This window comes from Sardina pilchardus, chromosome 17 (genome assembly GCF_963854185.1).
Source record: "Sardina pilchardus chromosome 17, fSarPil1.1, whole genome shotgun sequence".
Lineage (NCBI taxonomy): Eukaryota > Metazoa > Chordata > Actinopteri > Clupeiformes > Clupeidae > Sardina > Sardina pilchardus.
In genome coordinates this window covers 18464068-18477888 of record NC_085010.1, presented here as the reverse complement: position 1 = coordinate 18477888, position 13821 = coordinate 18464068, and the positions used below count along the sequence as shown (strand labels likewise).

The 13821-nt window shown below is 44.8% G+C and overlaps 1 protein-coding gene across 1 annotated transcript; it reads right to left on the bottom strand.

The window, feature by feature from the left end:
* Window positions 1–2460: 2460 nt before the first annotated feature.
* Window positions 2461–13789, bottom strand: LOC134062007 (pleckstrin homology domain-containing family A member 5-like). Its single transcript, XM_062517880.1, has 7 exons — window positions 13658–13789; window positions 12051–12269; window positions 6175–6327; window positions 5574–5776; window positions 4886–5118; window positions 4043–4163; window positions 2461–2964 (listed from the first exon to the last, which is right to left on the bottom strand). The coding sequence occupies exons 1-6, from the start codon at window positions 13787–13789 to the stop codon at window positions 4051–4053; spliced, it is 1053 nt and encodes a 350-aa protein (XP_062373864.1). The 3' UTR covers window positions 2461–2964; window positions 4043–4050.
* Between the last annotated feature and the right edge of the window lie 32 nt (window positions 13790–13821).

Sequence of the window (13821 nt, the reverse complement as noted above, 5' to 3'; positions counted from 1 at the left end):
TAGATAGACAGAGCCGTGAGTATTCTTGTTTCCTAGGCCCGGTGAAACAGCCTGGGAATAACCATTTAGATTGCAGTAGTTAAATCAAAACTAAAGATATAAATAACAGTTCTTAAACATCAGGAAAAAAAGAACCAATGTGTAGGCCTATGCCTTTTGCTATGTGAACATCTCGAGTGGCCAAAAGCAAGGTGTCTGCTCTGTGCGCATTTTACCACCAGATGTCAATGTTGCATCATTGCCAAACTCAGCGGTTTGGTTAAACGATTTCTCGAGGATTAGGGCAAGGTATTAGATTGCAAGGGTCTAAAATAATTAAGACAAATAAGCTGCATGCGAGAGAATCGCAACAGAGGAAATTCATGTGCCATATTCCCACGTTTAAATGGTGGTATTGCATTTAGGATTATGTTAAGTTTACGCGCATAAGGCCGACAGGTGGAACGAAAATCACAAAAACGTGTACCCATATTATTGACTGCAAACCTAGCTGCTTTGATCCACTAAGTAGTGGATGTTTAAAGATTTAACATTGGGCTCTCAGCTGTTCAAGTTTTACAGCACAGCAGATGGGATTATTTAAATAAGACAAGAAAAGCAGCAATTATAACAGATGTCAGTGTAGCACCAACTAAGCCTCCAAATTATTTAGCAACATCAAACTCAGCAATAGTCCTGTTTCCTGCATCTGTAGATTGATGTAACAGAGCTCAGTCAGTGTGTGTGTGTGTGTGTGTGTGTGTGTGTGTGTGTGTGTGTGTGTGTGTGTGTGTGTGTGTGTGTACTCGTTTGTGTCGAGTTTAGAGCCACTGGCATTTCGACAGTGACCTCACGCCCAAAAACTCAAAAGTCAGGTGGACATTTTGAAGCAGCAAAGGTCCCTTGGCTTTGTTTGCATCTCAGTGATGCATCTGACAACTGACCCCTCGTGGATGAGTCACTCTCAAAAGGTTATTTCAAGCTGAGATGTATTTTTTTTTGTGGGCAAAGGTCCCTGTGGACCCTACAGGGATATGAAAGGCCTTACCACCTCAGGTGATTGCAGGCTTGGTGTAAGCACACACACAACAGAGCAGCCGTGAGGTGTCTGGAAAACATGGAGGCACTCTCGGGAGACTTGACATGCTACACCAGAAACCACCGTCTGCAAGCATCTCCAACACCGAGGACCTGACTGGAAATGATTTGAGAGGTTCAAGTATGGTGCAACAACCATATTCCACGAGGTGTGCCTGCAAACATGCAAACACAGTCACACACACTTTCTCCCTCTCTCTTACTCACACACACACACACACACACACACACACACACACACACACACACACACACACACAAAAAGGGAAAAAACACATATCTCCAAACTGTCCGGTCATAAAATCCAAATGTTCTTCAAGAAATGACCACAAGACAACTGCATAGGAACATCAACATTTATTTCACATGATATAAAACAGATGAGATATGAACATTTGCATATTGACTCTAATAAGTATAACTTCATAATAGTTATTTTCTTTTTCTTTTTTCTTTTTTATCTCTGCTCTGGTCATAGTATGGTGTACACTATATACACAATGGTCTATACATTTTTTTTTACAGAAATGTCAACGTCAGAATCCTTATTGCTTTTTTTCTCTACATGTGCTATTTGTCCTCTATGTGTCCTACAAGCCCAAGGGGGTGCAAGACTAAATCCATTTAAAAATCTTTTAATACTCTTTTAATCTTCTCTCTGTTTTAAATATATCTCAGCCTTATTAAAAATAAAATACAGAAGCCAGAACATTCATGTGTGTGTCGGCAACAGTGTGGCAGGGGCTGTGGACTATCCGACTTTATAAATAATTACAAACCCAATAAAATATTCAAATGTCCATCTGCAGCAGTAAAGTGGCACCTTGCTGAATGCATTGTTAATACATGTTCTATTTATATAACTATATATAAACAGTTTGAACACAGATTTTCGTTTACAACAAAACAACAAGGTGTTACACAGTGCAAAAGATGTAAGAAAGAAAATTCATCTATGATGTTCAATGTCAACACTGGTAAAAAGCAAAATGAGACATAGTTTTCTTTATATCTTTTTTTCAAACACACAGACAGTGAGTAACCCTGAATTGAATGAATAACACTTGCATGGCTTGGGTACAGCATGAGTTAGAAGTGTATGCAGCATGTGCGTGCATGTGCATGTGAGTGTGAGTGCATGTAAGAGGAAGAGGAAGATAGAGAGAGGAAGAGGGATAGACAGATAAACAGGGTGTTATCTGTTGATGTGTAGATGTATTGGGTTTTTACGTAGTGTTTGTTTCCTACAAGTGTGTGCACCTGTGTCTGTGTGCACGGCAAGCACATTAAAACGTGCACTCGAACACATGTGTGTTTGTGTGTTTGTACACATGACTGTGTGCGAACAGCACCCCCCCCCCCCCGCCCCCCCTCCCTCCCTCGCCAGAAGACCTCACCCTGGAGCATGGAAACGGAGCACAGGTGCTCCGGTACTCAGCTGGGCAGGCCTCACATCCTCACCGCACCACCGAACAGCCCACAGGCACCTCATGCTCATCAAACACACACACACACAAATACCCACCCCAAACACACAATACAAACTCTGCCCTAATAATAATCATAATAATAATCATAATAATAATAATTTGGTGATGAGGATGGTAATATTGGCAACACTGTTTTATGTGGTAGGTAGGACAGGGGAGTGTGGGGGGTCCAGCGTGTTGATATGTTGACCGGTGTGGCCAGGCCTGGGCTGCGACGGTGCAGCGGCGGGAGCTGAGCGTGAGGCATCTGGAGATGCCGAGCGGTGCCGCGGGCCGCCATCTTGAGTGAAGTCGAGTTGCATCGCTGCCCCTGTCTCTCGCTCGCTCGCTCGCTCTCTCTCTCTCTCTCCGCGACTCTCTCACGTGTGGCTGTTCACAGATGCCCAGGTCTCAGCTGCTGTGGAGAGAGAGAGAGAGAGGGAAAGAGAGAGAGAGAAAGAAAGGGATAGAAAAGGGAGAGAAAGGGAGAGGGGGAAGAGGGCGGGAGAGAAGAAAGAAAAGAAGGAAGGAAGGAGGTTTGTGTGGACTTGATGAGGTTGCTCCAGGAGAGTGCAGTGTAGTGCAGTGTAGTGCAGTGCAGTTCGATGCGGCGCGGTGCAGAGTCCTAACAAATCACTGCGTAGCGATGGGTTCTGACGCGGGCAAGAGGGGGGCTCTCACCACACGCTACAGTATGTCTGGCCAACTGTGCGAGTGTGAGAGCTCACATGCAGGGTACGGCGCAGTCCGCGGCTGATTGATGGCTGCGATTTCATTAGCTGTTATGGCGGACGCGCCTGGGAATTACCAGCGATGAGGTGAAGCTTGCTGTTAATCTCCTTGCGTAAGCCAACTCTCACTAGGATCTTAATGCATCCTCAAGGCAGGACACCTTAAAATGGGGCCATGTCTGTATTAGAATTCATTTCTTGACATGAGCTGTTCTGATCTCTTCAGCGGCTCTTAACTATCAGCACTTATCTTGAATCTGATTATGGAAGCTGGTGGATGGCTACTTATTTGAACACTTAGGTACTTTTTTTTGGCTTCATTTGATGGAGAACTTTTTATTAAATAGACTACTCTACTGGCATTAAAGTGCTTTTGTCTTTTGCAACAAACTAATAGCAAATTCTTCAAACACCTAACCACGTCAGTCGTTTCAACACGGCCTTAACAGAAAAGTGCATGAAGATCTTGTCAGTTTTGAAATCAGCACTCATTCTCACCAGCGCTCTCTATCTCTATGATTCTGGCGGAGTGTGAAACTTCACGACTCGGCGGCGTCTGCGGTGCAAAAGCTGTCAGGCTGTGTGAAGCCCTGCTAGGAGCTCTTAACATCTGCAGCCTTCTGATTTGTGAGACGCTGCTCGAGAGCAGTAACAACTGAGGCAGGTTACTGAGGCCCAGCAGTGCACCCAGCAGAAGCAGCCGTGGGTGAGTGCGTGAGTGGATGGATGGGGGGGGGGTGAGAGGGGCTGAGGAGGGTCTCTTACTGTTGGCACTAGACACACATGAAGTGGGAGCCGTCGGCGACCTGCGGAGGAGATGGGGGCGATGGAGACGACGGCGTTGGAGTGGAAGCTGGGGACTGCGGCGGAGTGGAAAGGTTGTTCACTGCAAACGACATAGTAGCACGCACACGTGTGTTAGTGCAAACACAGACACACACAGACACACACACACACACACACTCACACACACACACAGCCAACCACACACACACATGAGGTGTGCCTGCAAACATGCAAACACAGTCACACACACTTTCTCCCTCTCTCTTACACACACACCCACACGCACGCACACGCACACGCACACGCACACGCACACGCACACGCACACGCACACGCACACACACACACACACACACACACACAGAGCCAACCACACACACACACACACACACACACATAGAAAGCAACACAAAGCTGGGTTAGCTGCCTGCCTTCACACCCTGGGGTTTGCCAAAAGCATAATACATGACAGCTCCTCAGGATCGGAGCGTTTTTTGGCAATGCAACAGAAAAGAAGCACAAAACTAAGCCAGGCACATTTTAAAAAGCTGACACATTTTTCCTTCTTGAGATCTGGATTGATTGCTTTGAGGGCAAACCCAATTCTCAGGTCAGAGTAAGACCAGAGAGGAACTCTAATATAAACCACATGCTGTTCACTCTATTTCACTTGCTCTCTCTCTCTCTCTCTCTCTCTCTCTCTCTCTCTCTCTCTCTCTCTCTCTCTCTCTCTCTCTCTCTCTCTCTCTCTCTCTCTCTCTCTCTCTCTCTCTCTCTCTCTCTCTCTCTCTCTCTCTCTCTCTCTCTCTCTCTCTCTCTCACCTGACACCACCTGGTTGTGTTTGTTCGTTTCATCTGGCAGCTCGTAGGAGTAGTTGATTATCGTGCCCTGCTCTGCCTCAACTTCCAGCTCCTGACGGGGCTTTTCAGAAGTTTGTTCTTTTTCTTCATTATTCTTCGTCTCTTCATCTTTCACCTCCTCCTGCTCCTCCACCTCCTCTTCGTCATCGTCGTCTTCCTCAGTGCCCACCCTGACCAACACAGCAGTCTGCAGGCTGAAGAATAAACGAGTGGAAAAATGAAACAGGTAAGCAGATACATAGATTGTGCCAACTGAAAACAAAAGGATAAAGGGAAAACCCTGAGAAGACAGGGTGGATTTGAGAGACAGAGAGGGAGAGATTGAGACAGAGAGAGAGAAAGAGAGATTGAGAGTTAGAGAGAGGGAGAGATTGAGACAGAGAGAGAGTGTATGAGAAAGAAAGATTGAGAGAGAGAGTTAGAAAGATTGATAGAGGGAGATAGAGACAGAGAGAGAGTCTGAGAGATTGAGAGAGAGAGTTAGAGAGATTGAGAGAGGGAGAGATTGAAACAGAGTGTGAGAAAGAAAGATTGAGAGAGAGAGTTAGAGAGATTGAGAGAGAGAGAGAGATAGAGTTCAACAATAATACATAATAAAGGAGAATATGAGAACAAAGTGGATGTAGATTAGAGCAGATGTCATGCTCACCTGTTCTGAGAACCCAACATGAGGATCTGCTCCTCTCTCCTCTGCCTCTCCTGCTCCTCCTCACTCCCCTCCACCTCCTCCTGCTTCTCCTCCTCCACCTCCTCCTCCTCCTCCTCCTCCTTCTTTTGTTCCTCTTCAACTTTGGGGCTACTTTGCTCCACAAGAGGGGAATTCATACTCTCTTCTGTAGCCAACTCCTCTTCCTGCACAGGCAAAATGAGAAGAGTCCCGACAGCAAATAAATCGCAAACAGTGGGATGACAATGTATACTACTGTATGTACAGTATGTATGTGTGTGTGAGTTCTTTAGAGCGTGGAGTTTTAAATGATTATGGATTCTATCTAAACAGAGAAAGGTCCCTCCGATAGATAAAGTTAAACTTCACAAGGTTATGGGTGATAGACTTGTGATAAAAACAAAATGTCTGTCGAGTCCCACTGTGCTTAAAAATCCGGTTTGGCTTAAGCTCAAGACAGATAAGTTATCTTACCAGAGTATCAGGATGTCTTAAATAAACACTCGATTACATCAGCTGCTGATGACTGCCTGATTGATGGGACTCAAGCTGTGAGGTGCTGTGTGTGTGGAGTGCTTATTACCTGTGCGGGGGGTTTGGGAGGCTTGGGCTCTTGGCTGGATGGCGTGTTCAGCATGGCTGACGCTCGCTCCAGCATCTCCTGCTCCAGAGCCTGGAGCGAAGCCTCCAACCTCTGTCTGTCTGGGGACACCGCATCTCCCCCCCGCTTGGAGCTCTGTACATACGTGCACACACACACACACACACACACACATATACAGTAAACACATTATGTATTACACTCACAGCACCAAAAAGCAACCCACTTGAAATTTTGAAGATGTTATAAGAAGCTGTGTAGCACCGCATTATGTAATAACACCGCATTATGTAATAATGTAATAAATGTGCACGCCATTATGTAATAATTGCCGCATTTTGTAATAATCTGCCGCATTATGTAATAAACTTCTTGAACGCAACATGTAATACATTTTGCCGCATTATGTAATAAGTTATTACATATTGCGGTTGTTACTACATAATGCGGTTGTTGCGTTTTTTTTTTTTGCCAAATGTAACAATTGGTGCATTATGTAGTAACCAACCAAAATTGACATTTTCATTGATTAAAAACAGCATGATAATGTGTATTTTGCTCAAAAATGATAAGTAAGGGGACAGTATGTTAACTATTGCTCAGCTTACATTGTAACAATCCACCTTTTAAAGGTATACTATGCAGGATTGGCGATTTCATCGCCGGTTTCGCTTTCACTTTTCATTTTCGCTCGTTTTATGCTTGCATTTTTCTCTGCAGAGCTTCCCCTACAGCTTTAGCGTGTATATTTGACAAAACTTCTCAATCGGTCAGTCTGCCGTGCCTTTTCATGAGACTTTACATGACACTTCCTGGAGTAGAGCATTGGTGCGTGCCCGGTGTCTCCTGAAGTTGCAAGTGTGGTTTACCGCTACAGACCACTAGAGCGGCCAACAAAAACACAGTTCGACCGGTAATGACCCATTTAATCATATATAACAGTATGGAACGAATTGATTAACTGAAAAACGTTGCATAGTATACCTTTAACTTTGGTTGTGCTCATTTAAATGCACAAGGGGTTCTTTTCAATTAATATTTGCAGTCATATTAGTCATGAGATCAAGTTTGGAGGTAAGTGCTTCTGATAGTTAACCACTTTATACAATTGTCAAGTAAATCTCTGTCTTTGCTCAAGCAGCAGCAAAGATAAGACATACAGCACCAAATTATTAAACATGGGCTGTGCACAAGATGGGTGTGCCATGCATTCTGTTTTCTGTTAACAGATATTATTTATTATTGGCTAACTTAGCTGGTGTTGACATAGCCAACCATAAGCTAAGCTAACACATGTTACACATTAACATAAAAGGTTTTCTTTTCAAGTTCATTGAGGACACAGTATCTCAGTCTAAATCCTGCTTAGTTTGTTGTAGTACAACGAAACAAAATTAATAATAATAAATATAGCTGCAAGCGGCGATGGCAGGCCCGGTCATTTCGGAATCTAACAAAGCAATACGTAATTGTTGGTGGGCATGTGCATGAGCAACACACATGCCCACCAAATTTGGTTAATTTTCATCAATGTATGTGTCAACCACAACAGACAACAGGCTAGGTGGCGCTATAGAGTCCCTAAGCCACACCCTAGGCCAAAGCTCTCTGACTAGCTGCAGCAATAACACACAAGCCTACCTAGTTGTCGTGAATGTATGTGTCAACCATAATAGACAATGTGCTAGATGGCGCTATAGAGTCGCTAAGCCACACCCTAGGCCAGAGCTCTGTTTCTGACTAGCGGCAGAATTAACACACAATCTCACCAAATTTGATTCATTTTCGTGAATGTATATGTCAACCACAACAGACAATGCGCTAGGTGGCGCTATAGAGTCCCTAAGCCACACCCTAGGCCAGAGCCAAGGGGGCAGGCATATTCCCGGAAGTAGAGACACGAATTGAGCTGGTTATCAACACTCTGCTAACTCCCATGGACGGCCATAGATTGCAGATTTATTTGCGATCCCATAACTTCATGTAACATGTGCCTTGTGTCGCCCTTATAGCTTCTGTGTATTCTACAGTATATAGGGTATCGAAGGCAAAACTAATTCACGTCTTCCCCGTATATAACGTTGGTTTCCCGCAAAAAAGTATAGTTAGCATGTCGGTTGGAGGGAAGCTAACGTTCGACAGGAGATTCCCCGTAATGTTTGGATAAGAAGCTCAGTCCAGCCTGCACGAAAACCATGACGGAAAGTCATTTGCAAGATCAATGAAAAAGCGTGTAGCCTACGGTAGCCTACTGTTTGATAGGGTAAAGCATTACCTAGAGGCAAGTAAACAAAATAATAATATTAAAAACGAACATTAATAATGGATTGACAGTTGTTCTGAAAATCCCATCTATCAGACCAGTTACAGCAATGTACAGGATGGCTAACGTCACAAAATGAGTATGAGTCTGCGCAGTACGATGGAAAGTAAACAGATTTTTTTTTCAGCCCCCTCCCATTGGGAACAACGGAGTCTGTTTGTCCATTTCTTTTAGGTCTATGGCCAGAGCTCTGTCTCTGACTAGCAATAGCAATAACACACAAGCCCAACAAATTTGGTTAATTTTCGTGAATGTATGTGTCGACCACAACAAACAATGCACTAGATGGCGCAATAGAGTCCCTAAGCCACACCCTAGGCCAGAGCTCTGTCTTTGACTATCGGTAGCAATAACACGCAAGCCCACAACATTTGATTAATTTTCGTGAATGTATGTGTCAACCACAACAGACAACACGCTAGGTGGCGCTATAGAGATAGAGCTCTGTCTCTGACTAGCGATAGCAATGATATACAAGCCCACCAAATTTGGTTAATTTTCGTGAATGTATGTGTCAACCACAACAGACAACGCACTAGGTGGCGCTATAGAGTCCCTAAGCGACACCTTAGGCCAGAGCTCTGTCTCTGACTAGCAGAAGCAATTCCACATGTAGCTGCCAAGTTACATCCAATTTAAAACCTTTTTTCTGCCTATAACACCAACTTCCTGTTTCTTGATAAGACGTCATAATTCAAACCTTCGCCATTTCGATATACTTCGACAATTAAAAAATCTGGTCGTAATTCCTCTTGAGCAACCCCTCAAGATCATTTTAGTGCTTATATGACATGATTTCGATAAACCGTCTAGGAGATTTTTTTCAAAATATGTGATGTGCAGAAATCATAAACATAATCATAACTCAAATTCTTCTAAGATTCACTATAAAGTTGAAATGTAAAATTGTTTAGATTAATAGAACACACATGTCCACCAAATCTGGGCCATTTCCGTGAATGTATGTGTCAACCACAACAGACAACGCGTTAGGTGGCGCTATAGAGTCCCTGAGCCACACCCTAGGCCAGAGCTCTGTCACTTAGTAGTGTTACCAATTCCACACATAGCTGACAAATTTAGAGCATGCCAAGTTGGTGAAAAAGGCAAAACGTGGCCTGTAAGAAATTTAATCAAACAATAGGGCCTTGCACCTATGGTGCAGCCGCTTCAGCACCTCGGTGCTCGGGCCCTAATAACTTACGTTTAAACATTGCCTTTCCACTAGCAGGCCTAGCCTAGCCAGTACTGAGTCCCAATCAGTACCTTGCAGGAGGAGCAATATCAAGTACTGGCTTAGGCTAAGTGCCTGAACAGCATAAATCAAAGGGAATTCTGATAGGCAGTTCCCTCCATATACTGATAGTTTGGCTATACTGTATGTGTGTGAAATTTGAGTCATGGCCTGTTTTACTGTAGGTAAAGAACATTGTTAAAATTCACTTTATTATTCTGCAATTCCTTTGTGTGATCAGTGTGTTAGGCTGTATGTTGCAGCTGAATTGTTTTTCATTTAGTTGCTTAAATACTTAATTGCATCGTTAAATTAATACTTATTTGTAAGCATTAATTTTGAGTAAAATACACATTATCAAGCTGTTTTTAATCAATGAAAATGTAAATTTTGGTTGGTTATTACATAATGCACCAATTGTTACATTTGGCAAAAAAAAAAAAACGCAACACCCGCATTATGTAGTAACAACCGCAATATGTAATAACTTATTACATAATGCGGCAAAATGTATTACATATTGCGTTCAAGAAGTGTATTACATAATGCGGCAGATTATTACAGAATGCGGCAATTATCACATAATGGCGTGCACATTTATTACATTATTACATAATGCGGTGTTATTACATAATGCGGTGCTACAAGCTGCAACTTCAGCACCCAAAAAAGATCCATCCAGCTTTCATTTCACAATGCAAGTGAAGTCCTGAACAAGGTGTGTGCGTGTGTACTGTATGTGTGTGGAGTTTGTGGAGGACAGCTAAAGTCCTTTTCACAGATCAAACTATAACTTGTGGTGACAGACAGAGGTAACGGGCTGACACGGTGCAGAGCTGGAGAGCGGCGCCCTATCTCTGCTCCTCCGCGTTTGGAGCAGAGGCCCTTCGACATCAACACCATGACACGCTGTCTGCTGTCAGCGGAGGCTTACAACCAGACGAGCGCCGAGCATGACCGGCATCTCAACGAGGGCCTCGGGCTCCTCCGTTGTGAAGGACACGGCGAGGCCGGGCGCTACGCTACGCTACGCCACACCGCACCGGGCTCCAGCCCAGGCGGGGGGCTGCATTATTCATGGCCTTTGATACGCTGGGTATCTGCCTTCATGCAAACGTTTTTTTTTTTTTTTTTTTTTAAAGAATGTGATGAACTAGGCACGCTCAACACTTCAAAGCGCTCGTGATATCTCGCTCAAGTCCGAGGGGCCTGACGATTTCTTCAAAAAGGCGTGGGTGTATGGTCGGGTGGACATACGCGGGGTTTGATTAAAACTTAAATAGAATGAGCCAACAGTGGAGCTGTTTAATTATTAAAAACTAGACTAAAGGCAAATAAGGTAGTCTAAACCAGCTCAAGCACATGGAAAACACTGCAAAAAACATTTGAGCCCACTGACACACTGGCACTCAATAAAAGGGCCTAGATGAAAACAAATAAAAGATTATGGGCGGCATGCACGAACACTTGAGTACAAAGATTAGAGATTAAGCCAAACCACAGAAAACAGCCCTGCCCAAGTCCGTCTCTTGGCCAGTGCCAGCGGTCCAGGTCAGCGGGTTCACCTGTAGTATGGAGCTATTGGTTTCACCAGCAGGTGGTAGTATACAGTAGTTTGACCGGTGGGTTTACCTGCAGGTGGTTATAGTACGGGTTGGCAGGTAGGTTTACCTGCAGGATGTAGTAGGGGTTGGTGGAAAGGTTTACCTGCAGGGTGTAGTATAGTTCGGTGGGTGGATTTAGCTGCAGGGTATAGTATAGTTTGACAGGTGGTTTACCTGCAGGGTGTAGTATAGTTTGGTGGGCGGATTTAGCTGCAGGGTGTAGTATAGTTTGGTGGGCGTATTTAGCTGCAGGGTGTAGTATAGTATGGTGGGTTTACCTCCAGGGTGTAGTAAAGTTTGACAGGTGTAGTAGGGGTTTGGTTGGTGGATGGGTTTAACTGCAGGTTGTACTATAGTATGGTGGGTGGTTTAACCTGCAGAGTTTAGTATAGTTTGGCAGGTGGTTTACCTACAGGGTTTAGTATAGTTTGGCAGGTGGGTTTACCTGCAGGGTTTAGTATAGTTTGGCAGGTGGGTTTACCTGCAGGGTCTAGTATAGCTTGACAGGTGGGTTTACCTGCAGGGTGTAGTATAGTTTGGCAGGTGGTTTTACCTGCAGGGTGTAGTATAGTTTGGCAGGTGGGTTTACCTGCAGGGTCTAGTATAGCTTGACAGGTGGTTTTACCTGCAGGTTTTACTATAGTATGGTGGGTGGGTTTACCTGCAGGGTTTAGTATAGCTTGACAGGTGGGTTTACCTGCAGGGTGTAGTAGGGGTTGATGGAGATCTGCTCCCTGTTGAACGAGGAGCTGCGGGACAGCGAGCTCTCCTGGGCCCCCCCGCTGGAGTCTCGGCGGCGGAGCGAGGCCTGCTGGTGCCTCCTGATGCGCTCCATCTGCTCCTCCACGCTCATCCGGGGACGCACGCCCTCCAGCGGCCCGCTGCCGCTCTGCTCCACCGCGCTGCGGGGGCGCTCCTGCGCCAGAGGACAGAACAGTGTCATCGCGCCGCACGACAACGACAAGACTTGGAACAAAAACACATAACTGTATGTGCACCAACATCTAGACCAAAGATTCTAGAACAGAGCTCTGTTCTAGAATCTTTGATCTCTAGACTGACAAGACTGACACTTGTATACTGGCATCTAACCAGGGTCTGGCCAACTCAATTGCAAGCTCTTTAAGGAACGTGTGGAGGGTATATTGATATTGTAGCTCAAGAGTTGAAGAGTTCAGTGCAAAAAATGGCACCCTATTGCCATTTTGGCACCCTATTGCCCTATTGAGTGCTTGAGAACAGAGACATCAATCCTCCTCTCTTTCAGTTAACAGCTGGGGAGAGGCACAGCTGGAGAAACTTTGATATCATTTTCATTGAAAAAAAAAAGGGAATGATTTGGTTCAAGAGGAACAGAATATGCTGGCACGTTGTATCTTCAAAGCAATATTAATCTAATTGCCAGACCAGTGCAGCACTCCACAGCTACTGACTGCACATGTTAAGACAGCATGTGATCGGGATATGAAGACTCAAGGCTAAGGCACTGTCCGCAAAAGCAGTTGTGAAGCGAGAATCTGAAAGAGTAAAAATAAACTGCCAGACTTGTGAGAAGTACAACATGGTCACAGGCGCCATCGTGTTCCCAAAGTAATGACTTCGTAGGTGGCTCCTTCAAGGTGAGAGATTTAGATGGCATCGGCGGGGGGGTCCTGGCATGGCTTGAAACCAGCCATCGTAGCTTAGAGGGTCAATGTCAGCCACCTCCCTCAAGCGTCCAAGTCGTCACGTCACCGCTGAGGAGGCAGATGGGCTGGCACATGGTCCAGCATACTGCTGCTGCTGCTGCCGCTGTTCACAGGACACGTGACTATGGCCCGCAAATGGAGAAAAATGAGAATTTCATTCGTGCCTCTTGCAGGGACGAGATCTAAATCCAATGCAGAATTGATGAGGCATTCCCGAGTGATGTTCGAGGTCATGTTTATACATCTCCATTGGCAGACCAAATCCCTCACCAGGAGTGGATCGATGCTCCTGCAGATTCATGGCATGATTTCTGTCTGCAACCTTTTCAATTATATGATGAAATGAATATAACCAGGTCGAGCTGTAGGACAAATGTATCAAAAACATATAACATTCACATTGTCTATATGCAAACCCTTGGCCAGAACCTGTGTCTATTACATACACATATGTTACATGAAACTAACCCAAACCTTCTTACCCCAATCACTCTAAATACAATTCTGAATCTATGACTAAAACCGTTCTACTGCAAGAAGCTACTTGACAAAAAGGGTTCTCTCTCAGAGCCGCCTCTGAAGAGTCCCTTTTTTGTCTTGTGTGAGCTGCACTTACTGTTCTGGAGTCAGGCTTTTTGCTCTTCCTTAAAGTGACATAGGACGCGATGCTGGAGGACTCGGTTATGGGCGACTTTGCTCTGGGAGGCACGATGCCAACCGGATAGGGCATTCCTGAGCATACATACATACAGAGGGAAAGAGCGTTAAGTTGAGTGACTC